The sequence below is a fragment of the Neoarius graeffei genome, chromosome 3 (genome assembly GCF_027579695.1).
Source record: "Neoarius graeffei isolate fNeoGra1 chromosome 3, fNeoGra1.pri, whole genome shotgun sequence".
Taxonomy (NCBI): Eukaryota; Metazoa; Chordata; class Actinopteri; order Siluriformes; family Ariidae; genus Neoarius; species Neoarius graeffei.
In genome coordinates this window covers 98,066,770-98,094,345 of record NC_083571.1, presented here as the reverse complement: position 1 = coordinate 98,094,345, position 27,576 = coordinate 98,066,770, and the positions used below count along the sequence as shown (strand labels likewise).

At 43.3% G+C, this 27,576-nt stretch overlaps 1 protein-coding gene and 1 non-coding gene across 2 annotated transcripts in view; both read left to right on the top strand.

Moving 5' to 3' along the window:
• The first annotated feature begins 2,444 nt into the window (after nt 1–2,444).
• On the top strand, nt 2,445–2,499 carry LOC132883917 (U7 small nuclear RNA). The gene has a single exon (XR_009654417.1). It is a non-coding gene; the product is annotated as a U7 small nuclear RNA (small nuclear RNA).
• Nucleotides 2,500–5,179: 2,680 nt separating this feature from the next.
• fkbp1b (FKBP prolyl isomerase 1B) overlaps nt 5,180–27,576 on the top strand; it is a 53,124-nt gene continuing 30,727 nt past the window's right edge. The window contains exons 1-2 of the mRNA XM_060916101.1: nt 5,180–5,427; nt 18,516–18,563. Coding sequence (XP_060772084.1) covers nt 5,391–5,427; nt 18,516–18,563 — 85 coding nt within the window. The 5' untranslated portion in view covers nt 5,180–5,390. The remainder of the gene's footprint in view (nt 5,428–18,515; nt 18,564–27,576) is intronic.

Genomic DNA, 27,576 nt, shown 5'->3' with positions numbered 1-27,576 from the left:
ATTTAGTGTTTATCTTAGGTCTTGGGTTCGATTCCAGCGGCCGGTGAGGGCCTTTCTGTGCGGAGTTTGCATGTTCTCCCCGTGTCCGCGTGGTTTTCCTCCGGGTGCTCCGGTTTCCCCCACAGTCCAAAGACATGCAGGTTAGGTTAACTGGTGACTCTAAATTGACCGTAGGTGTGAATGTGAGTGTGAATGGTTGTCTGTGTCTATGTGTCAGCCCTGTGATGACCTGGCGACTTGTCCAGGGTGTACCCCGCCTTTCGCCCGTAGTCAGCTGGGATAGGCTCTAGCTTGCGTGCGACCCTGTAGGACAGGATAAGCGACTACAGATAATGGATGGATGGATGAATTGAATGTGAACTATTTGTATAAACATAGCCTATAAGAATACTTTGTAGGCATAATATTTTATGATTTTTTTAAAACTTATCATATTAGTGCTACACTGTCAGAAATAGGTCTACAGGAGGAGTCTATTTCTTTCCCCCAAGGTACAATCTACAGTAATGTACCTACCTATATTCTCAGAAAACAAAGTACATCATTGTACCTTTAAGGGTACAACACGTTGTCACTGACTTAGTACTCTCTAAGGTACTTATTTGTACCATTTATATACTGCTTGGGGGCAGCACGGTGGTGTAGTGGTTAGCGCTGTCGCCTCACAGCTTGAAGGTCCTGGGTTCAAGTTTGCATGTTCTCCCCGTGTCTATGTGGGTTTCCTCTGGGTGCTCTGGTTTCCCTGACAGTCCAAAGGTTAGGCTAATTGGTGGCTCTAAATTGACCGTAGGTGTGAATGTGAGTGTGAATGGTTGTTTGTGTCTATGTGTCAGGCCTGCGATGACCTGGTGACTTGTCCAGGTGTCTCGGTCAGCTGGGATAGGCTCCAGCTTGCCTGCGACCCTGTAGAACAGGATAAGCGGCTACAGATAATGGATGGATGGATGGATGGATGGATGGATGGATATACTGATTGAGACCATACGTGTACCTTGGAGGCCCTAGGGGGTACATTAGTGTAGTGTAGAGTAGAGTGTACCTTGGGGGACAGAAATGGACTCCTTCTGTACCTGTCTGACAGTATAGGGCTCATTATTAGATCTCAAGGTAACTTTGTGTACCTGTTTAGAGACAAAAAACAAAACAGTATATACAACTATGGACAAAAAACAGTATATCCAGCAAGCTGGACTGGATTTGCAACACCAACCACTTGTACAGGAAGGGACAGAGCAGGCTATACTTCCTGAGGAGGCTGCAGTCCTTTAACATCTGCAGGAAACTCTTGTGGATGTTCTATCAGTCCGTGGTTGCCAGTGTCCTGTTTTACACCGTGGTGTGCTGGGGGGCAGCACATCCAAGAAGGACACTTCCAGGCTGGACAAACTGATCAGGCGGGCCGGCTCTGTGGTCGGCATGAAGCTGGACTCTCTGGTGACGGTGGCAGAGAAGAGGTCTATGGACAAACTACTGAACATCATGGACGATGCCAGTCACCCTCTGCACACCATCATCAGCAACCAGAGGAGCCTGTTCAGTGACAGAATGCTCCTTCCCAAGTGCAGGACGAACAGACTTAAAAACTCCTTTGTCCCTCACGCCATCAGACTGTACAACTCCTCTCTGGGGGGAGGAGGGGTAACAGGAGGACAGAGGACGGGAAGGAGCAGTAGCCTAGCCTGACAAAAAGAAATACTGGACAATGTGCAATATAATATGCAATATAATGTGCAATACCTCTCCTGCTAGATTTTTTTTTCATATTTTATTTTTTATATTTGTATATGTTAATACTTAATTTATCGAGAAGTTTTCTCTATTTTCTATTCGCTGTTTATTCTGATCCCAAAGGGATCAATAAATAAATATCTATCTATCTATCTATCTATCTATCTATCTATCTATCTATCTATCTATCTATCTATCTATCTATCCCAAACAGTATATAAAGAGTATAAATAAGTAGAGTCAAGTTTATTTGTATAGCGCTTTTAACAATAAACATTGTCGCAAAGCAGCTTTACAGAATTTGAACGACTTAAAACATGAGCTAATTTTATCCCTAATCTATCCCCAATGAGCAAGCCTGTGGCGACAGTGGCAAGGAAAAACTCCCTCAGACGACATGAGGAAAAAACCTCGAGAGGAACCAGACTCAAAAGGGAACCCATCCTCATTTGGGCAACAACAGACACCATGACTATAACATTAACAGTTTTAACATGAAGTCATTTTCGTTGATGTTATAACTCTTCACTGATGGAAATTTGAGTGCAAAACTGTTCATGACAACTGCAGTCCTAAAGTTAGCAAGTCAACTGTAGTCCTCAGCCATAAAAGCATTACTGTAAGTGTCCAGAGCGTCTGTCCACATGGGGCTGTCCTCTACAGGAGCCCAGGACCATCCTGGGCTCATCCCAGGACCAATATAATTATAATTTGCTGAAAATTTGCTCTTTTAGTATTTGTCCAGAAGGTTTCTTTTAAAAAGAAGCCCACATGGTGTAGTGGTTACGGTCGCCTCACAGCAAGAAGGTTCTGGGTTCGAACCCAGTGGCCGGTGAGGGCCTTTCTGTGTGGAGTTTGAATGTTCTCTCCGTGTCTGCATGGGTTTCCTCCGGGTGCTCCAGTTCCCCCCAAAGACATGGGGCGGCCTTGGGCTGAGGCGCCCTTGAGCAAGGTACCTAACCCCTGACTGCTCCCCGGGTGCTCTAATGTGGCCCCCTACTGCTCTGGGTGTGTGTGCGTGTGTGTGTTCACTGTTTCAGATGGGTTAAATGCAGAGGGTGAATTTCACTGTGCTTGAAGTGTGCATGTGACAAATAAAGCTTTCTTCTTCTTCCTTTGGCATCGCCCTCCGACTCCATTTCTCCTACAAGTCTGTAGAGAATGCCAGCATCATCCAGAATAAAGTTAAGATGCAATACCGACTCATGTTGGTGAGTTATATAAACGTGTAAATCTCATACATCCCAGTTTACCAAAACACCAGGGACAAAATGCATATGATGTTCCATTTTAAGAATAAGGTACATCTTCTTCTTCTGTTGGCTGCTCCTGATTAGGGGTCACCACAGCGGATCTTTCGTCTCCATTGCTCCCTGTCTTCCACATCCTTCTCTACCACACCTGCCACTTTCATGTCCTCTCTCACCACATCCATGTATCTCCTCTTTGGTCTTCCTCATTTTTGTTTGCCTGGCAGCTCCATCCTCAACATTCTCCTTCCCATATGCTCTGCATCTCTTCTTAGGATGTGCCCATACCATCTCAGTCTCATCTCTCTTAGCTTAATTCCCAAGCTCTCTACATGTGCTGTCCCTCTGATGTGCTCGTTCCTTAGCCTGTCCAACCTCCCATCGCAAACCTTAACATCCTCAACTCCGCCACCTCCAACTTTGCCTCCTGTCTCTTCGTTAAGGGTACGGTCTCCAATCCGTACATCACAGCTGGTCTCACTGCTCTCTTATACAGCTTACCTTTCACTTTTGCTGGGACTTTCCTATCACAAATGACTCCCAAAATCCTTCTCCAACTGCTCCACCCTGCCTGCGCTCTCTTTCTCACCTCACTATTGCAGCCCCCATTTTCCTGCACAGTTGACCCCAGGTACTTGAATTCACCAACTTTCTTTACGTCTACTCCTTGCATCTTCACTACACTCTCATCCCCATTCTCATTGGGGATGAGAGTGTAGTGAAGATGCAAGGAGCAGACGTAAAGAAAGTGAGTTATATAAACGTACAACCACAATTCCAAAAAAGTTGGGACAAAGTACAAATTGTAAATAAAAACGGATTGCAATAATTTACAAATCTCAAAAACTGATATTGTATTCACAATAGAACATAGACAACATATCAAATGTCGAAAGTGAGACATTTTGAAATTTCATGCCAAATATTGGCTCATTTGAAATTTCATGACAGCAACACATCTCAAAAAAGTTGGGACAGGGGCAATAAGAGGCTGGAAAAGTTAAAGGGACAAAAAAGGAACAGCTGGAGGACCAAATTGCAACTCATTAGGTCAATTGGCAATAGGTCATTAACATGACTGGGTATAAAAAGAGCATCTTGGAGTGGCAGCGGCTCTCAGAAGTAAAGATGGGAAGAGGATCACCAATCCCCCTAATTCTGCACCGACAAATAGTGGAGCAATATCAGAAAGGAGTTCGACAGTGTAAAATTGCAAAGAGTTTGAACATATCATCATCTACAGTGCATAATGTCATCAAAAGATTCAGAGAATCTGGAAGAATCTCTGTGCGTAAGGGTCAAGGCCGGAAAACCATACTGGGCGCCCGTGATCTTCGGGCCCTTAGACGGCGCTGCATCACATACAGGCATGCTTCTGTATTGGAAATCACAAAATGGGCTCAGGAATATTTCCAGAGAACATTATCTGTGAACACAATTCACCGTGCCATCCGCCGTTGCCAGCTAAAACTCTATAGTTCAAAGAAGAAGCCGTATCTAAACACGATCCAGAAGCGCAGACGTCTTCTCTGGGCCAAGGCTCATTTAAAATGGACTGTGGCAAAGTGGAAAACTGTTCTGTGCTCAGACGAATCAAAATGTGAAGTTCTTTATGGAAATCAGGGACGCCGTGTCATTCGGACTAAAGAGGAGAAGGACGACCCAAGTTGTTATCAGCGCTCAGTTCAGAAGCCTGCATCTCTGATGGTATGGGGTTGCATTAGTGCGTGTGGCATGGGCAGCTTACACATCTGGAAAGACACCATCAATGCTGAAAGGTATATCCAGGTTCTAGAGCAACATGTGCTCCCATCCAGACGACATCTCTTTCAAGGAAGGCCTTGCATTTTCCAACATGACAATGCCAAACCACATACTGCATCAATTACAGCATCATGGCTGCGTAGAAGAAGGGTCCGGGTACTGAACTGGCCAGCCTGCAGTCCAGATCTTTCAAACATTTGGCGCATCATAAAACGGAAGAGACGACAAAAAAGACCTAAGACAGTTGAGCAACTAGAATCCTACATTAGACAAGAATGGGTTAACATTCCTATCCCTAAACTTGAGCAACTTGTCTCCTCAGTCCCCAGACGTTTACAGACTGTTGTAAAGAGAAAAGGGGATGTCTCACAGTGGGAAACATGGCCTTGTCCCAACTTTTTTGGAATCGGGGTTGGATATAAGCATGTAAGAATAAGGTTGGCTCTGTGTCTGTCTTCTGCATGATGATGATGATGATGATCCAGAGCAGCGAGGGCTGAGGCTGGTTTCTGCCCGCGGTGCGGCCCCCAGTGGGCGGAGTGCAGCTCCACACACACCGCGTCCCTCATCACCACCGCCGCCACTGACTCACTCACTACATACCTGCTCCTCTCTTACACTCAAATAACCACAGGAGCCCATACCGACATGGGTGTCGAAGTTGAGACGATATCTCCAGGCGACGGTAAGTCATTCTATAATAATAATAACAACAACAACAACAAAAGATATTTATTTCCCATTTTGGAAACAATGTAGCGAGCAAAGCGCTTCGCCCTGCCCGCCTGCTCTCAGCCTGATATGTCATACATTTTCCTTCTCCTCTTTACTCTGTTGCTGATTTAGCACTTTTATAGCTCACTTATGGTTAAAACTCTGCAATCTCTGGGGATTGACAGGGTGATAAATATGAGAACACCGAGGCTGAAGTCATTTCACCAGGGAAGGATATTTTCTCTGCCATCCACTAATCCAGAGAATTAAGCAAATGATAAACAGAAGGCAGGGAGGTTGCTGCTGCTGCTGCTGTTTTATCTACTTCCTTTCTTCCATCATCCTCTGAATTCGGCTTGATTGTGAGGAAGATGATGGAGAGATAGCTGACTGAAGCAGGAACATGGTGCTGTCCTGATGCAGGACGATGGACTCTGGCCGACACAGGAGCTTTTCAAGCTAATCCTCAGTCTGAATGTAATGGATTATGATTATGATGAATATATCTGTACAGAGGGATGTGTGTGTGTGAATGCGCTGCATGATAGTGGTGTGTCTTTTTCATTTCAAACATGACGATGGAACACATGATGACGATGAATGTAAGAGATCATGTTCACGCCACACAGAGCACCTTTTTCTAAACCCACGTCTTGTTGTGCTCAATTTCATCGCTTACACGTTGACTCTGGTTAACACACACCGCCAGGGATATGCTGAGCTGATACCCGACACCAAGGCGCAGGTTTCCAACCCTGGTCCTAGAGTAGCCTGGGCCCGCCCATCCTAAGTGTGATGCAACACGAGGACCTGTTGCGAACTTAGTCTGGCAAGGCAAGCTATCTACAGCTTTTCCAAGCTCCCGGAAAATCGGGAGCCAATCAACTTTGAGCGTCTCCAACGGCCCTGGGTAGAGGGCGTGGGTAGAGGCGTGTTCAAGGCAGTGACGTAGTAGAACTGCGACCGGAAGCCGTAGATTGTTTACAGAATCTATGCCGGAAGCGCTTCATTCACTAGAAACATCACGAACATGGAGCAGCGGCAAGCCTTTGACACAGCGGTAGATGCTGTATTGAAAGCATTCAACGGGAAGTTCATCTCATCTCATCTTCTCTAGCCGCTTTATCCTTCTACAGGGTCGCAGGGAAGCTGGAGCCTATCCCAGCTAACTACGGGCGAAAGGCGGGGTAAACCCTGGACAAGTCGCCAGGTCATCACAGGGCTGACACATAGACACAGACAACCATTCACACTCACATTCACACCTACGGTCAATTTAGAGCCACCAGTTAACCTAACCTGCATGTCTTTGGACTGTGGGGGAAACCGGAGCACCCGGAGGAAACCCACGCGGACACGGGGAGAACATGCAAACTCCACACAGAAAGGCCCTCGCCGGCCCCGGGGCTCGAACCCAGGACCTTCTTGCTGTGAGGCGACAGCGCTAACCACTACACCACCGTGCCGCCCTCAACGGGAAGTTCTCATTGAAAACGGAGCAAAGAGCAGCCCTGGAGGTATTTATTCTCCTCCTTCTTCTTCCTGTTACTCAAGCAGTTTCCGTCGCGTCACATACGTCAGAGGAAAGAGTGACGTGATTGGTTTAAGCTTCGTCACAGCCTTTTCTGGCTTCGACCAGTAGCAAACTGAGGCATTTCAGGGAGGCGGGTCAACCACACGCTTTGGGAAACGGTTGGGCGTAATAGCTTTGCCAGACCAAATGCTCGCAGAGCTTTGAAGTCGCATTAGCCAGACTAGTCCTAGAGTACCCATGTACTCTGTAAATCCCAGTACTTTAGCTCATCTAATGTTGGGATCAAACTACACAAATTCAGCCTGATTTTGACATTATTTTTTGTCATGGCCGACAAATTTCCAGCGTCGGAAATGCCAGGAATGACGAACGTACCTTGTAGTGTGACATGATCGAAGAACAGCGACGTGGTGTCTGGGACGCACCCTGACGAAAAGTCTTGCAGGACAGATTTTTTAGTTTAACAACTCCTATGATATCTTCGTTGATGTTGCTTTTGTAGCCCCAGCCATCCATTATCTGTAGCTGCTTATCCTGTACAGCCTAGCCCAGCTGACTATGGGTGAGAGGTGGGGTACACCCTGGACAAGTCGCCAGGTCATCACAGGGCTGACACATAGAGACATACAACCATTCACACTTATGGTCAATTTAGAGTCACCAGTTAACTTAACCTGCATGTCTTTGGACTGTGGGGGAAACCGGAGCACCCGGAGGAAACCCATGCGGACACGGGGAGAACATGCAAACTCTGCACAGAAAGGCCCTCATCGGCCACTGGGCTCGAACCCAGGACTTTCTTGCTGTGATGTGACAACGGTAACCACTACACCACCGTGCTGCTTGCTTCTGTAGCCATGATTGACAATTTCTTGACTCTCCTCCCCAACGATGCGAGGCTGTGAACGATGATTGGTCGGAGTCAAGCTTGTAGTGTTGCCAGTCTCCTGACTGGGCCTGCAATGATGTGTTGACTGCATCAATTATGTATATGGGTCTATTTGAGTGGACTGTGTCGATGCATCACACTGCATCCCCAAATATGTTGGCTCCCACTCCCGGGTATGCTGAAAATGAGACTTTCTCCCAAAAAGCCCAAACCAGAAAGTCAAAAATTGTTGAAAGTGTGGGAATTCCTTGAATAGAAACCTAATAAAATAGTGCTCTGCATGCTTTGTAAAACTGAAATGGCCTACCACAGCAGCACAACTGCTATGCACAAAGTTCTATGAGATGCATCAATCCATTTCATGCAAATAGATGTATTTACATAATCGACTGGGGCGGCACGGTGGTGTAGTGGTTAGCGCTGTCGCCTCACAGCAAGAAGGTCCGGGTTTGAGCCCCGTGGCCAGCGAGGGCCTTTCTGTGTGGAGTTTGCATGTTCTCCCCGTGCCCGCGTGGGTTTCCTCTGGGTGCTCCGGTTTCCCCCACAGTCCAAAGACATGCAGGTTAGGTTAACTGGTGACTCTAAATTGATCATAGGTGTGAATGTGAGTGTGAATAGTTGTCTGTGTCTATGTGTCAGCCCTGTGATGACCTGGCGACTTGTCCAGGGTGTACCCTGCCTTTCGCCCGTAGTCAGCTGGGATAGGCTCCAGCTTGCCTGCGACCCTGTAGAACAGGATAAAGCGGCTAGAGATAATGAATGAATGGTTGCATCCCTATTCCTGACCAAGACATGGCAAGAATTTATAGCCCTATGATTGCCTAATCTGACATGGTAACCATCATGAAAGATAAAAATATCGTGTAGTCTGATCCCAGTATAACGTACGTACTTCCAGTCAGAAGAGGTTGTTGAAGGCGGGCGCTTTGGGAACAGGGAAAACCAAGGAACCAAGGTTAGGAACCTGTGCACTGCGGTGTTTTCTCTGTTGAAACTCCAGCTTGGACTGGTTGGCTACCAGATGCAGAACCAGTCAAATAATGTAGCATCTGGCAAAGATGGTCTTCCAGTTTGACCAGCTTGGCCGATTAGCCAGTCAGATCGAGCTGTTTTTTTCTGACACAGTGCAGATGTGGTACATAACCACAGGTTGCTCAGTGTTCTGTCTTAAATCACATCACCATCACATCTCTGATTTTTCACGTTTGTCAGAAACAAAATATTCTGATTGCTATCTGTCCTGATGGGAGTAGTCACTTTCATGATGACAACCATGGGGCATGAAGGCTTACTGAATAGTGTGATGAGCTTGAAGATGGTGTAAATAGTATGATAAATTTTGAAAACTGTTTTCCAAATGATATATTGCACAAAAACGAGTTTAAATGACGGTTACTGCCTACTTTTTTCAGACTTTCCTGATTGCTATCAAAACAAACACAACTTCCAGCTTGATTACGTCAGCATTCGAAAGAGGGCGTGCGCGTCTTTTGACAACCCCTGTGTCCTAAATCGCTCCCTACTTACTATATAGGGCACTGTGTAATGGGAACGCCATTTTGTAGTGCTGTCCGAAACCTTAGTGAGGATTATTTACACCTTATATAGTGCACTCAAAGTATCCCACAATGCATCGTGTTCAACGGTGGTTGTACACTGTTGTACACTGCGGTGTTTTCTCTGTTGAAACTCCAGCTTGGACTGGTTGGCTACTAGATGCCAAAACACAGGCAGAACCAGTCAAATAATGTAGCATCTGGCAAAGATGGTCTTCCAGTTTGACCACCTTGGCTGATTAGCCAGTCAGATCAAGCTGTACAACGGTGTACAATGGTGGTCACTAACCAAAGCAATATATCCCATCATGCATTGCGGTCACACTGAAAGAAATCAAATTAAAAGTCTAAAATTTGATTTAATAAAAGGCAGCGGCAAAGAAGAAAGTATTCAGCCTTGATTTAAAAAAACTGAAAGCTGCAGGTACTTTGTATTGATTAATGTGGGAAATACGCTCAGTATAATATGGATTTATCACAAAAATACTTGCATGTATTTAATATTTTGAAAACCCACCAGCTGACTGATCTGGCACGTTTTAATTGTGCGACAGTAATGACGTAAATACCAGTGCGACGGAGTAGTGTCCGAAAGGGTTTTTTCATTTTACCAATGAGCTCAGTATATAGTCCTCTATATAGTAATTCCCTATATAGGGAGTAGTGAACGAGTGAGTGATTTTGGACACAGGGAACGTTGGCAGATGTTGGTCACTTTGATTTCCGCTGTACGTTTTACTTCCGTCTTACGATGTCTCGCACAGGTCGCAACGAATCTTGTTTACGGCCATTGCTTTGACATACAGACTGATATATTACACAACATATTTCAAACACTCATAACTTGCTACAGCAGTGACAAAATAGCTATCAAAAATGCATTCCTATGTTTAATAAAATGAGATAAATAGAATTTTGATAATAAAAAATTTGCCTTCAGTTCTCTTTTAAGATCTACATGCCAATACTGTAGAATATGTTTGAAGATGGTGTAAATAGTATGATAAAGCCTTGATTGTCAATAGACCTCAACCCAATTGGCCACCTATGAGAGATCTTGGACCAACGTTGTTGCATCGTGTTCTCCACCACCATCATCAAAAAACCAGTTGAGGGAAGATTTTATCTCAATGCCAAGATGCATTGAAGCTGTTCTGGGGACTTGTGGTGGCCCAACACCTTACTAAAACCTTTTTTATTTGTTCGTCAAATTTGTCACTCCTCTTTGTATACACTACATTGTTGTAAAATTCATCTCATCTCATTATCTCTAGCCGCTTTATCCTTCTACAGGGTCGCAGGCAAGCTGGAGCCTATCCCAGCTGGCTACGGGCGAAAGGCGGGGTACACCCTGGACAAGTCGCCAGGTCATCACAGGGCTGACACATAGACACAGACAACCATTCACATTCACACCTACGGTCAATTTAGAGTCACCAGTTAACCTAACCTGCATGTCTTTGGACTGTGGGGGAAACCGGAGCACCCGGAGGAAACCCACGCGGACACGGGGAGAACATGCAAACTCCACACAGAAAGGCCCTCGCCGGCCCCGGGGCTCGAACCCAGGACCTTCTTGCTGTGAGGCGACAGCGCTAACCACTACACCACCGTGCCGCCTGTTGTAAAATTGACTGATTAAATTTTTTCTCATCAAGCAAGAAAGAAGTGTAACATTTACATATTCACACTCTCTACTTTGTTCAAGAACTTTGGCAGCAGTATCAGGCTTATTGGTGGTGTAGTGGTTAGCGCTGTCGCCTCACAGTAAGAAGGTTCTGGGTTTGAGCCTAGTGGCTGATGGGGGCCTTTCTGTGTGGAGTTTGTATTTTCTCCCTGTGTCCTCCAAAGACATGGGGCAGCCATGGGCTAAAGTGCCCTTGAGCAAGGTACCTAACGCCCAACTGCTCCCTGGGCGCTGTTGTATAGCTGCCCACTGCTCTGTGTGTGTGTGTGTGTGTGTGTTCACATCTTCAGATGGGTTACATGCAGAGGATGAATTTCACTGTGCTTGAGTGTGCATGTGACAAATAAAGGCTTCTTCTTCTGTTGGGTATGACGTTACACCTGGATGTGGGAATCTTCTTGCATTCTGCTCCAAAGAGCCTCTCCAGCTCCATCAGGTTGGATGTGAAACCACCACTGCACTTCAGTGTAAAGATGGAACCGGCTAGCACTGCTGAGTTTCCTTGCTTGTCAGTCAGGCTGGTCAGTCTTGTTTCTCGTCTCGTCTCGTCTTCTTCCGCTTATCCAGGACCGGGTCGCGGAGGCAGCAGTCTAAGCATGGAAGCCCAAACTTCCCTTTCCCCAGACACCTCGGCCAGCTCCTCGGGAAGAACACCGAGGCGTTCCCAGGCCAGCCGAGAGACATAGTCCCTCCAGCGTGTCCTGGGTCTTCCCCGGGGCCTCCTCCCAGGGGGACATGCCTGGAACACCTCCCCAGGGAGGCGTCCAGGAGGCATCCGAAAAAGATGCCCGAGCCACCTCAGCTGGTTCCTCTCGATGTGGAGGAGCAGCGGCTCTACTCCGAGCTCCTCCCGAGTGACTGTGCTTCTCACCCTATCTCTAAGGGAGCGCCCAGCCACCCTGCGAAGGAAACTCATTTCAGCCGCTTGTATCCGCGATCTTGTTCTTTCTGTCATTACCCAAAGCTCATGACCATAGGTCTTGTTTCTTATGGTCTTTTTTTTTTTTTTTTGAGAGTCCTTTTTGGCAAAGTTGAAATGCGCCATCTGTGTCTTTTATTGTGAGGTGGCTTCTGTCTGGTCACTCTACACTCTTCAGAGATGGTTGTTCTTCTGGAAGATTCTCTCCTCTGCCTTCAGGATCTTGGTCACTTATCTAATTCTGAAGAAAGCCTCTTTCCTTTGTTTGCTCAAGTCTAGGAAGTTTCAAAACATCTTCCATTTAGGAACAGTGGAAGCCACTGTGTTCTTCCAGACCATCAAAGCTGCAGAAATTTCCGCGGGTCTGTGATTCAACAGAATTCTGTCTTGGAGGTCTATGAATAATACAATTGGCTTGGTTTTTTTGTTCTGACCTGCACTGTCAGTTCAGCTGTGTGGCTTTATACAGACAGAGGTGTGCTGTTCCAGGTTATCTTCAGTCAACTTTATTCAAATTGTACAGATTGTATAAAGATGATCAATGGAATTGGGACATACCCGTGCTCAATTTCAAGTGTCATAGCAATGGGTCTGAATACAAAAGGTCTACAAAAACCCTATTTCTCTTCATTATGGAGTATTTTTTTTGCACATGAAGAAAAACATGAATGCAGTACAACCCCGATTCCAAAAAAGTTGGGACAAAGTAGAAATTGTAAATAAAAACGGAATGCAATAATTTACAAATCTCAAAAACTGATATTGTATTCACAATAGAACATAGACAACATATCAAATGTTGAAAGTGAGACATTTTGAAATTTCATGCCAAATATTGGCTCATTTGAAATTTCATGACAGCAACACATCTCAAAAAAGTTGGGACAGGGGCAATAAGAGGCTGGAAAAGTTAAAAAAGGAACAGCTGGAGGACCAAATTGCAACTCATTAGGTCAATTGGCAATAGGTCATTAACATGACTGGGTATAAAAAGAGCATCTTGGAGTGGCAGCGGCTCTCAGAAGTAAAGATGGGAAGAGGATCACCAATCCCCCTAATTCTGCGCCGACAAATAGTGGAGCAATATCAGAAAGGAGTTCGACAGTGTAAAATTGCAAAGAGTTTGAACATATCATCTACAGTGCATAATATCATCAAAAGATTCAGAGAATCTGGAAGAATCTCTGTGCGTAAGGGTCAAGGCCGGAAAACCATACTGGGTGCCCGTGATCTTCGGGCACTTAGACGGCACTGCATCACATACAGGCATGCTTCTGTATTGGAAATCACAAAATAGGTTCAGGAATATTTCCAGAGAACATTATCTGTGAACACAATTCACCGTGCCATCCACTGTTGCCAGCTAAAACTCTATAGTTCAAAGAAGAAGCCGTATCTAAACATGATCCAGAAGCGCAGACGTCTTCTCTGGGCCAAGGCTCATTTAAAATGGACTGTGGCAAAGTGGAAAACTGTTCTGTGGTCAGACGAATCAAAATGTGAAGTTCTTTATGGAAATCAGGGACGCCGTGTCATTCGGACTAAAGAGGAGAAGGACGACCCAAGTTGTTATCAGCGCTCAGTTCAGAAGCCTGCATCTCTGATGGTATGGGGTTGCATTAGTGTGTATGGCATGGGCAGCTTACACATCTGGAAAGATACCATCAATGCTGAAAGGTATATCCAGGTTCTAGAGCAACATATGCTCCCATCCAGACGACGTCTCTTTCAGGGAAGACCTTGCATTTTCCAACATGACAATGCCAAACCACATACTGCATCAATGACAGCATCATGGCTGCGTAGAAGAAGGGTCCGGGTACTGAACTGGCCAGCCTGCAGTCCAGATCTTTCACCCATAGAAAACATTTGGCGCATCATAAAACGGAAGATACGACAAAAAAGACCTAAGACAGTTGAGCAACTAGAATCCTACATTAGACAAGAATGGGTTAACATTCCTATCCCTAAACTTGAGCAACTTGTCTCCTCAGTCCCCAGACGTTTACAGACTGTTGTAAAGAGAAAAGGGGATGTCTCACAGTGGTAAACATGGCCTTGTCCCAACTTTTTTGAGATGTGTTGTTGTCATGAAATTTAAAATCACCTAATTTTTCTCTTTAAATGATACATTTTCTCAGTTTAAACATTTGATATGTCATCTATGTTCTATTCTGAATAAAATATGGAATTTTGAAACTTCCACATCATTGCATTCCGTTTTTATTTACAATTTGTACTTTGTCTCAACTTTTTTGGAATCGGGGTTGTACATTCTAAAGGAAAGCTGTAATGTAATAAAATGTGGATAAAGTAAAAGGGTATGAATACTTTTGAATCCACTGTATGATATTGGTAGAACATTTTGAAAAACTCCCAGTATGATGATAACTGCATAATCCAATAAGCCTAGGTCACAACCGGACGTACGATTTTTTTGGCCGTGCGATTTTTGGCGTTTCCCAAATCGCTGCGTTTTTTTTGTTCGTGGAGAAAGATGCACGTTGGCCGTAAGTTTGTCTTGCAACCTGAAAAAAACATAAGCGCCCGTAGAGTTTGTTTGACATGACAAAGAACCTCTGCGGCCGGTCTACAGCTCGAAAATCAGCACGTCACACGCGCGCCCTCCGTGCATTTCTTGCGTTTTTTGCACGTAGACCGGCTGTAGGAGCATGTACTGTACGGCCGGTTGTGACCGAGGCTATACTCAATAATATACTTTTTGGATACCTGACAGTATGCATTTAGGACTTAAAGATTGACTGCCTTTCAGATTTTTCAAGTGTAGGTCATAAAAAGAATTTTCCCTGACACCCAATTATTTTTGTTTAATGGACCGAAAGCTACTGAATTCAAATCACAGACTTCCAATTTTTTTTAATAGAACAATTAATGAATTTAGGGCCACATGGCCCTAAATTCTCTGCTTGTATTTCTTGCTTCACACCGACCAAATTCAAGATACTACGTCATGCATCACGTGGTGGGCTTTCCCCATTCACGCAAGGCATTGTGGGATACAAATTTGAAGCAGGAAAGGAAAATGAAGGATGCGAATGAAATGTGGAAGACCGACTACAATAACAGAAAGCGAGAAGAAAAGACGTTATGTTGTGAATGATGGATGTTGTTTTTTTTAACTTAGTTGAGCAGTTCTTCACATAATATGGATTACTACAGTTGTGAAATAGGGCTATTTAGTGTATTTTTATTATTTACTGTTGGATCTCAAACACATTAAAAAGGCAAGAAATTGCACTAATGAACTTTTGACGAGGCACCTGTTAATTGAAAAGCATTCCAGGTGACTACCTCCTGAAGCTGGTTAAGATAATGCCAATAGTGTGCAAAATGTCATCAAGGTAAACACTGGCTACTTTGAAGAATCTAAAATATGAAACATTTTGGTTTTTTTAACTTTTTTTTTTCATTTACCACATAATTCCATATACACTACCGTTCAAAAGTTTGGGGTCACTTTGAAATGTCCTTATTTTTGAAAGAAAAGCACTGTTCTTTTCAATGAAGATCACTTTAAACTAATCAGAAATCCACTCTATACATTGCTAATGCGGTAAATGACTATTCTAGCTGCAAATGTCTGGTTTTTGGTGCAATATCTCCATAGGTGTATAGAGGCCCATTTCCAGCAACTCTCACTCCAGTGTTCTAATGGTACAATGTGTTTGCTCATTGCCTCAGAAGGCTAATGGATGATTAGAAAACCCTTGTACAATCATGTTAGCACAGCTGAGAACAGTTTAGCTCTTTAGAGAAGCTATAAAACTGACCTTCCTTTGAGCAGATTGAGTTTCTGGAGCATCACATTTGTGGGGTCGATTAAATGCTCAAAATGGCCAGAAAAATGTCTTGACTATATTTTCTATTCATTTTACAACTTATGGTGGGAAATAAAAGTGTGACTTTTCATGGAAAACACAAAATTGTCTGGGTGACCCCAAACTTTTGAATAGTAGTGTATGTTATTTCATAGTTTTGATGTCTTCAGTATTATTCTATCGAGTAGAAAATAGTCAAAATACAGAAAAGCCTATGAATGAGTAGGGGTGTACAAACTTTTCACTGGTACTGTAAAAAAAGATCACAAATACGTCTCACATGTAAGTATTTATTCACTGTCCCAGCAACTTCCTTTGTCAGTGGTGAACACACACACACACACACACACACACACACACACACACGTTACAGTATTCTTATAACAGGGATTAAGGTAAGACCATCAATGATTAATTTCCTTAATATACAGTATTAGTGCCTCACTGGGCAAAGACTGTGAAAATTTCCATTAAGTTAAAGTGTAACACTGGAATGGGGATGGAGTTCGTTAATAGAAAATAGCAAAGTGATGTATGGATCAAGAAACACAGGAACAATTTTAAAGGAGAACTGAAGTCATTTTTAAACTTGCTTTATTTCTTAATTAACGTGTTATTCAATTACGTTTTCGGTTTTAGTAACCTTATATCGTGACTCGTATTAGCAACGAATTGGAATTTAATATTATACTTATCGGCCTGGCGGCACGGTGGTGTAGTGGTTAGCGCTGTCGCCTCACAGCAAGAAGGTCCTGGGTTCAAGCCCCGGGGCCGGCGAGGGCTTTTCTGTGTGGAGTTTGCATGTTCTCCCCGTGTCCGCGTGGGTTTCCTCCGGGTGCTCCGGTTTCCCCCACAGTCCAAAGACATGCAGGTTAGGTTAACTGGTGACTCTAAATTGACCGTAGGTGTGAATGTGAGTGTGAATGGTTGTCTGTGTCTATGTGTCAGCCCTGTGATGACCTGGCGACTTGTCCAGGGTGTACCCTGCCTTTCGCCCGTAGTCAGCTGGGATAGGCTCCAGCTTGCCTGCGACCCTGTAGAAGGATAAAGCGGCTAGAGATAATGAGATGAGATGAGACTTATCAGCCTATTCGGTTTTTAGCCATGTTGAATTTAGTTTGTTTGGTCCACAGCAGGCGTCGCTTATCCGCGCGATCTTCACGAGACTTGTGCGAGACTTCGAAACGTGACGTGTCAGCCAGGTGTCAGCACCGCCATTTTGAAAACTGTTTTCCAAATGAAATATTGCACAAAAACGAGTTTAAATGACGATTACTGCCTACTTTTTTCAAACTTTCCTGATTGCTATCAAAACAAACACAACTTCCAGCTTGATTACGTCAGCATTCGAAAGAGGGTGCGCGCGTCTTTTGACAACCCCTGTGTCCGAAATCGCTCCCTACTCACTATATAGGGCACTGTATAATGGGGACGCCATTTTGTAGTGCTGTCCGAAACCTTAGTGATGATTATTTACACCTTATATAGTCCACTTAAAGTATCCCACAATGCATCATGAGTAGTACAAGTAGTGTACAACGATGGTCACTAACCAAAGCAGTATATCCCATCATGCATTGCGGTCGCGCTGAAAGAAATCAAATTAAAAGTCTCAAATTTGATTTAATAAAAGGCAGCGGCAAAGAAGAAAGTATTCAGCCTTGATTTAAAAAGAACTGAAAGATACAGGTACTTTGTATTGATTAATGTGGGAAATACGCTCAGTATAATATGGATTTATCACAAAAATACTTGCATGTATTTAATATTTTGAAAACCCACCAGCCGACTGATCTGGCACGTTTTAATTGTGCGACAGTAATGACGTAAATACCAGTGCGACGGAGTAGTGTCCGAAAGCGTTTTTTCATTTTACCAATGAGCTCACTATATAGTCCTCTATATAGTAATTCCCTATATAGGGAGTAGTGAACGAGTGAGCGATTTCAGACACAGGGAACGTTGGCAGATGTTGGTCACTTTGATTTCCGCTGTACGTTTTACTTCCATCTTACGATGTCTCGCACAGGTCGCAACGAATCTCGTTTACAGCCATTGCTTTGACATACGGACTGATATATTACACAGCATATTTCAAACACTCATAACTTGCTACAGCAGTGACAAAATAGCGATCAAAAATGCATTCCTATATTTAATAAAATGAGATAAAGAGAATTTTGATCGTAAAAAATTTGCCTTCAGTTCTCCTTTAAGACCTACATGCCAATAGTGTAGAATATATGGAGTCCAAACTCTCCCCTGGTAATATCTCATTTACACTCAAGCTTGGTTGCTTCAGCATGCTCTGGACTGGACTGGACTGAAATCTTATCTCATGAATCCTCCCCCCTTCCCTGAAGCCTGCAGTTATGCAGCATGAATTCTTCCCAGTCCCACAGAGTAACCAGGTGGCCGTACACTTGATATTACCAGTCATATGCATGCATACTTAAGTTTACTTGCCCACTGTAATATGTCTCAGTACTGTACTGTACTGTGCTGATCACATGGCCTTTGTTTCAGTTGGCTGATCTGCAGGAAACATAAGACTGTAACGTTAATATGTCATTAATCCCCTGTGCTGTTTACTCACACTATCATTTACGTGTTCTTTTTTTTTTTTCCCCAACAGGAAGAACCTTTCCAAAGAAGGGGCAGACGTGCGTTGTGCATTATATAGGTAAAGAGAATTTTCCCATTGCTTTTGGAATTTCCATGTTTCCAGCAGTCTTAACTCCTTGACACCCAGGTTACACAGACAGGAAACAGGATGTTGATACTGAATTTCTGGCTCAGTTTGCTTAACGTTTCCCCCCTTGTGTATCTAAATGCATTTGTTTGATAACTCTGTGAAATCCACAGCAGTTAGCTGCAGTTATTTTGTTATCGCATCCTACCAAAGTTTTCCTCAGTCCCAAGAGTTGTGTTTTCTCTAAGCAAACAATCTGGTCAGTAATTAATTTGTACTGAAAGATTAATCTTTTCATCAACCAGGGGAAAGTATAAAATGGAAGGCATGTTTAATGGGCAATATCAGCCTGTTGTATCCTGAATAACATTTCATGCAGAGCAGTTGCTTTAATTTTGTTCAGCAGCTCAGTATGCTTTAAAGAACAGGTTTTTTTTTTTTAATCCCCCGCTGGCCGAAAGGCCTGAAGGGGGATTATGTCGTGGCGATGTCTGACCGTCCGTTCCGGGAAGGGTGCTCACCTTCTGAAATCAACTCACAATTTTTGGAGGAATTTCACGAAACTTGGCAGGGTTCTTTGTTATATGTCGGTAATACACATATTGTAATTTCGTTCAATTCGGTCACATTTTACCAGAGTAACTTGGCAAAAGGCATTGTTATATGTCGGTAGTACGCATATTGTTATTTTGTTCAATTCTGTCGCATTTTACTAGAGTTGTGGCTGTTGATTAACAACCTTGTACTTTGACAATTTCATGAAGGTGTGCTTGCCTTCAGGCATCAACTCCTCTCACAATTTTTGGATGAATTTCACCAAACTTGGCAAAAGGCTTTGATATATGACAGTGATATGCATATTGAAATTTCATTTAATTTGGGCAAATTTTACCAGAGTTATCTCATCTCATCTCATTATCTCTAGCCACTTTATCCTTCTACAGGGTCGCAGGCAAGCTGGAGCCTATCCCAGCTGACTATGGGCGAAAGGCAGGGTACACCCTAGACAAGTCGCCAGGTCATCACAGGGCTGACACATAGACACAGACAACCATTCACACTCACATTCACACCTACGGTCAATTTAGAGTCACCAGTTAACCTAACCTGCATGTCTTTGGACTGTGGGGGAAACCGGAGCACCCGGAGGAAACCCACGCGGACACGGGGAGAACATGCAAACTCCACACAGAAAGGCCCTCGCCAGCCCCGGGGCTCGAACCCAGGACCTTCTTGCTGTGAGGCGACAGCGCTAACCACTACACCACCGTGCCGCCTACCAGAGTTATGTCTTGGATTATTAACAAACGTGTACTTTAACAATTTCATCAAGGTGTGCTTGCTTTCTGAAATCAACTTCCCTCACAATTTTTATCCCTCGCTGACCGAAAGGCCCGAAGGGGGATTATGTCGCGGCGATGTCCATCAGTCCGTCTGTCCTGGGAAGGGTGCTCACCTTCTGAAATCAACTCCTTTCACAATTTTTGGAGGAATTTCACGAAACTTGGCAGGATTATTTGTTATAAGTCGGTAATACGCATATAGCAATTTTGTTCAATTCAGACATATTTTACCAGAGTTATGGCATAGTTGCCAGCAAGGGATATTGTGCTCTCAGAGCACTCATTTAAAAAAAATTGTGTTTATCGTTCCTGAAGTAATGAAAATGGGATGATGGTGATGATACAGCAGGTCGGGGGGGGGATCCAAGTATATTTATGCCAGGGTTCCCGCGGGGTCTAAAAAAGTCTAAAATTCAGAAAGTTAAATTTTAGGCCTTAAAATGTCTAAAAAACACACATATTTTCATCCCAGGTCTAAAATTTAATTTATCCAAGTCTAAAATTCTTACATCCGCTCAGTCCGTTCCTAGAAGTGCCTGCAAAACATTAATAAAAAATGTGCCCGTTGCGTTGTTGTCTGCCTGCTAAAAAACTTCAATCACCGATGATCGCGGCAAGTATGCAACGGTCCAGTTTGTCCACTACGCCTACCGTAGTTCTACCTTCTAAGTTCCCGCCGAGTTTATGCAGTCTGTGGCAGTCAGAGAAGGTTAGCGGTTGTGTTGGCAGTGCGATGAAGAGTGTGGAGAGCGCGTCGAATAATAGTGAGTAAAGAGGTTCACATACTTTTGCCACTCACAGATATGTAATATTGGATCATTTTCCTCAATAAATAAATGACCAAGTATAATATTTTTGTCTCATTTGTTTAACTGGGTTCTCTTTATCTACTTTTCGGACTTATGTGAAAATCTGATGTTTTAGGTCATATTTATGCAGAAATATAGAAAATTCTAAAGGGTTCACAAACTTTCAAGCACCGCCGTAAGTATGAAAAATGAGAATGTTCTGCGAGCAATAGGCTGAAGCACACTGTCGCTAAAAGGAGCTGTGTTGGGCTGGAACGGTGGGTTAAATAGCCGCTCACATTAGCGCGGAGAGCTTTCACACTGTCAGCGGTCTCAAAAGTAGCCGGTCACCGACGGCAAATCGCCGTCTGTGGCTTGTTATGCCACCAGCTATTGTCAGTCGAGTCACAAAATTTAATATTAAATATTTCTGACGGCAAAAAAAGTTGTGAACGTAAATTACATCCACTATGTCATGTATGTCCGTTGCTGCGTCAACTTTGTTTACATCCTCAACATGAGTGCAGCCATTACTGCCCTGTGTTGCCAGATTGGGCGGTTTCCCGCCCAATTGGGCGGTTTTAAGTGCATTTTGGCGGGTTTTGAACATATTTTGAGCTGTAAAACGTCAGCAGTATCTGGCAACATATTTTTTTACTTAATACAAGAAATTAATGGATGCCAACGTTTTTGCCAAAATGGTATTTTATTTTCCATTGTTTAGGCAGCTTCAGCATCATACTGTGAGATTCTGTTCAAATTGTTTTTTTTCTCCTATGAAGCCTGAGCCATTTATTTTATTAGTTTATAATTATTGTTTAATTTAGTCTTCAGGAGAGACTGCCTGCACACAGTACTAGTATTAATAGTTTTTTCTTCTTCTTACATGAAAGCTGAGGCATTTATATTATATTTTAAGGTAACTTCATGTTGTGCTGTGAGGTTCTCTGCACTTTAACTTTTGAACCAACAGGAGCATTTGGATAAGTAAAGCCTATTTTTCTGCATTTTTGTAGTCCTGGTAATCTTTTATATTGGTAAAGTTGTTTATAGGACCATTTCTCAGTGTCTGTTTTTTTAATCAATAGTTTTTCAGTAATAACTTAATATTTAACATATCACTCAATTTTAAACACCCCCCCCCCCCCCCCCCCATGGGCTTGCCCCCATAGTCTCCAAAATTTCTGTGGGAAACACTGGCGTGCATAACAACGCTAATCAAGCTTAAGCTAGACGACCTGCCTCAAATACCTGTCCCGGGTAAATGTTATCCCAATTTTAGACGACCTGTTCCAAACCATCCCGTCCCATGAAAAATTCGTACTTGCATCTCTCTCTCTCTCTCTCTCTCTCTCTCTCTCTCTCTCATATATATATCCCTGCACGCTTTGCGTGCATTATGTCTGCCGCTGGCAGACATTTTACCATTTTGCACCCTGCTATAAATTATTTGTACCCTGCTATTCTCCCAAACTTTGAAGCCCCTGCACTGTAGACAATCTTAGCGTGCACATTACATGTCGTCAACGTTACCATGACGTGGAGCACATGAGTCCAGTCAGCGTATTCAGCTTTCTAACAGTGCTCTTTTTTAAAAAAAAATATATTATTCTCTCCCCAATGGTGTGTCTTTCCTGGCTTTATTATTTAGTATTTATTAATTTTGCATTCATATTTTGCAATGATTTTACACCTCTGTCTCAAATGGCCCCTGTTTGCTCCGTTACTGCTTAAAAACCTGCTGTCTCCCTTGTATACCTCTCGCAAGGTATGACTTGATTTCATTGGTAAATCGCTGCCGCCTTGCGTGAGTTTGCTGTTTAACTGGAAGCAAGTGTGCTATGGGGCTACTACGTATGTTTTAACTATTAGTTTTAAAAGATGTGTATGCATTTTTACTGTTAATATGGTTGAAATGGTTGCTACAGCAAGTGGAGGTCTGCGATGCTGTGGTTTGCAGCATGGGGTTCACATGAGCAATCAAGAAAGTCATCATCTGACAATAGTGCATTATATAATAACGCTGTTTTATTACCAGAACACCACTAACCAAAAGTTTAAATGAGTTCTGTTGCAGTTAGGGGAAAAAAACCAAACCTCTACAGATTGCATTTACTGCACAAATGCCCTTTATCACTCTATTGTCTTGTACTTTTGTTGCTATGTGACATAATGTACTAATGTTGTACTAATGTTGCCATATGACATAAATAAGCACACAATCAGTTTGTATCCCTGATAGTCAGTTTACCAATACAAATGACTTTGTTTTGAGAATTGAACTCGATTGTCTTTTTTTGGGAAGGGCGGGGGTAGGGCAGGTTGTAATGCTTCGTGTTGGTCTGAAAAATTTTTCATAATGGTCTTAAAAAGTCTAAAAAAGGTCTAAAATTTAACTTACTGAATCCTGCATGAACCCTGTTATGCGCAAGTGAGGCCTAAAATGCTTGTCCAAAGTCACTTAGAGTTGAGATACAAGAGGCTAATGAACTTGCACTGCGGTTCAACAATGATTCTCTGACAGTCCTGAGATTTGAATTCACAACCTTACAGTCATTATCACAGAACCTTAATCATGGATTAACCACTGGCATCTGGACATTTTAGATTAGCCAATCCACTTACATGTCAGTTTTTGGGAGATGGGAAGAAACCAGAGAACCTGAAGGAACCCCAAGCAGAAATGGGGCGAACTCTGTATAGACAGTGTTTCGGGAAACAATTTAATTTTAAGCAAAATCTGTTTATTATTAAAAATACAGTGTGATTCAAATTCAGAAATAAATTAATACATTTTTGCCCATGTCTCTCTTCACATTTCTTGTGGTTCGCACTGTTGCCTCACTGCAAGAAGGTTCCGGGCTCGAACCTCACGGCCGGTGGGGGCCTGTCTGTGTGGAGTTTGCATGTTCTCCCCATGTCTGCGTGGGTTTCCTCCAGGTGCTCCAGTTTCCCCCACAGTTCAAAGACATGTAGATTAGGTTAAATACCCAGCCACTGGGGTTGCACAAGCCGGTGTATACTTGGTGCCAGTCCCAAGCCCGGATAGATTGGGGAGGGTTGCGTCAGGAAGGGCATCCGGTATAAAAACTTACGCCAGATCAAATATGCAGAATAGATCTGCTGTGGTGACCTCTAACTGGAGCAGTCGGAAGAAGAGCTCTGTTCACGTTTCTTGCTTTTTCATCAGTTAGGCCTCCCCCATTGTAATGCAGCTACCAATCCAGGAGGGTGAATGCTATATCATGCGCCTTCTCCAACCTGGTGCTCATGCTGCGTCATGGGGTGGCGTAACACATTGACTTTAACACACTCTGAGGAAAGCACTATCCACCCCCTTCCACATGCATGAGCTCATAGAAGCCCATGGCTAGTGTCACTGTGATTGATGCGGGAGAGAGAGTATGTCATCCCTCCCACCCAAAGTTTGCTCTCTCTCTCTCTCTCTGCTCTCTTGAACTCCTGGCCATGGATGGCTGCAGCATTGTTCGGATTTGAACTCGTGATCTTCAGATGATACGCTGACCGCTTTTCTGTTGCGCCACTCAGGAGGATTGCTCATGTACAGTGGTGCTTGAAAGTTTGTGAACCCTTTAGAATTTTCTATATTTCTGCATAAATATGACCTAAAACATCATCAGATTTTCACACAAGTCCTAAAAGTAGATAAAGAGAACCCAGTTAAACAAATGAGACAAAAATATTATACTTGATCATTTATTTATTGAAGAAAATGATCCAATATTACATATCTGTGAGTGGCAAAAGTATGTGAACCTTTGCTTTCAGTATCTGGTGTGACCCCCTTGTGCAGCAATAACTGCAACTAAACGTTTGCGGTAACTGTTGATCAGTCCTGCACACCGGCTTGGAGAAATTTTAGCCCATTCCTCCGTACAGAACAGCTTCAACTCTGGGATGTTGGTATGTTTCCTCACATGAACTGCTCACTTCAGGTCCTTCCACAACATTTCCATTGGATTAAGGTCAGGACTTTGACTTGGCCATTCCAAAACATTCACTTTATTCTTCTTTAACCATTCTTTGGTAGAACAACTTGTGTGCTTAGGGTCGTTGTCTTGCTGCATGACTCACCTTCTCTTGAGATTCAGTTCATGGACAGATGTCCTGACATTTTCCTTTAGAATTTGCTGGTATAATTCAGAATTCATTGTTCTATCAATGATGGCAAGCCGTCCTGGCCCAGATGCAGCAAAACAGGCCCAAACCATGATACTACCACCACCATGTTTCACAGATGGGATAAGGTTCTTATGCTGGAATGCAGTGTTTTCCTTTCTCCAAACAGAACGCTTCTCATTTAAACCAAAAAGTTCTATTTTGGTCTCATCCGTCCACAAAACATTTGTCCAATAGCCTTCTGGCTTGTCCACATGATCTTTTGCAGACTGTAGACAAGCAGCAATGTTCTTTTTGGAGAGCAGTGGCTTTCTCCTTGCAGCCCTGCCATGCACACCATTGTTGTTCAGTGTTTTCCTGATGGTGGACTCATGAACATTAACATTAGCCAATGTGAGAGAGGCCTTCAGTTGCTTAGAAGTTACCCTGGGGTCCTTTGTGACCTCACTGACTATTACACGCCTTGCTCTTGGAGTGATCTTTGTTGGTCGCCCACTCCTGGGGAGGGTAACAATGGTCTTGAATTTCCTCCATTTGTACACAATCTGTCTGTCTGTGGATTGGTGGAGTCCAAACTCTTTAGAGATGGTTTTGTAACATTTTCCAGCCTGATGAGCATCAACAACGTTTTTTCTGAGGTCCTCAGAAATCTCCTTTGTTTGTGCCATGATACACTTCCACAAACATGTGTTGTGAAGATCAGACTTTGATAGATCCCTGTTCTTTAAATAAAACAGGGTGCCCACTCACACCTGATTGTCATCCCATTGATTGAAAACACCTGACTCTAATTTCACCTTCAAATTAACTGTTAATCCTAGAGGTTCACATACTTTTGCCACTCACAGATATGTAATATTGGATCATTTCCCTCAATAAATAAATGACCAAGTATAATATTTTTGTCTCATTTGTTTAACTGGGTTCTCTTTATCTACTTTTAGGACTTGTGTGAAAATCCAATGATGTTTTAGGTCATATTTATGCAGAAATATAGAAAATTCTAAAGGGTTCACAAACTTTCAAGCACCACTGTAGTTTTTGATGGAAGCTGTACAGTCACAGGAATTGGCAACAAATGATGGGCAAGGACATCTGGCAACAAACACTGGCTACTTCATACTATTTTTGTGGAGCATTGGAAAAACGCTTCACGTTGACATTTTCCACGAGATGAATTATGAATACTAAAGGTTTTCCTGAACAGGAAATGCTTTTCTGTTTGCACATACTGCATCTCAGTCATAAATTATAAGTTTGTAAAAACCTGTTTACTGCTATAAATGAAAAAAGAGAAAATTGTTCATGTTTTCCACTCCAATTCCAAGTAAGTGAGTAAATAAATAAAACCATGAAAATGATGTCTATACTCGCACTTAATCATCTCGTCTCCTCTAGCCGCTTTATCCTGTTCTACAGGGTCGCAGGCAAACTGGAGCCTATCCCAGCTGACTACGGGCGAAAGGCGGGGTACACCCTGGACAAGTCGCCAGGTCATCACAGGGCTGACACATAGACACAGACAGCCATTCACACCCACATTCACACCTACGGTCAATTTAGAGTCACCAGTTAACCTAACCTGCATGTCTTTGGACTGTGGGGGAAACCGGAGCACCCGGAGGAAACCCGCGCGGACACGGGGAGAACATGCAAACTCCGCACAGAAAGGCCCTCGCCGGCCACGGGGCTCGAACCCGGACCTTCTTGCTGTGAGGCGACAGCGCTAACCACTACACCACCGTGCCACCCTAAAAACGTGTCTTCTACATAAATTTATGAAGTTTTATTCCGAGCTTTTGGACCGATGGTCCATCATCAGGGACAGAAAGGAATGTGTATTTACAAACATCAACAAACTAGTTTAAAACTAGACTGCCTTTCAGATTTTTCAAGTTTAGGTCATAAAAATTATTTTCCCCGACACCCAATTATTTTTGTTTAGTGGACCGAAAGCTACTGATTTCAAATCAGAGACAAAATCCAATTTTATTTGTTTTATTTTTGGCAGAACAGTTAATAAATTTAGGGCCATGTGGCCCTAAATTCTCTGCTATTTTTTCCTGCTTCACCATGACCCAATTAAAGGTACTATGTCATGCATCACGTGGTGGGCTTTCCCCGTTCATGCAAGGCATTGTGGGATACAAATTTGAAACAAGAGAGAAAAATGGAGGACGTGAGTGTGCGAATGAAACGTGAAAGACCGACTACAGTCACGGAAAGCAAGAAGAAAAGACATTATGTTGCGAAGGAAAGGAAACATAGGACCAAACTAATAAATATCGGCGGTCAGCGAGCACCTCGGTGTGATCAGCTGTTTGTTTAGCGACAGAATGATGTAACGGTCAGTGCACGGTCAAGGTAAACCTCCACATGCGCACACGGACTTCCTCTGTCTGCTTGACTGCGCGAAGCGAGCGATTTCATGCACATTATTTGCTATTGCTCAAATTAAATAACTTTCCAGCCACAGAATGGCCTAATATTTTGTGAGATATTACAGAAATAAACATAGATCACGATGACCAAATTTCAGAGGGAACTAAATTTCACCGATTTTATGAAATCGAAGGGCCGTCTAACTTTAATCAAAAAATAATAACAACAATAACTAAATTGTCACTTGCGTTATGATGGGTCGTGTGCTTGTGAAACAAAACAATCTCAGAAAAAAGGACAAATAAATGAATGCTACGAGATAAACTAAAAGACCTTACATAAAGTTCACAT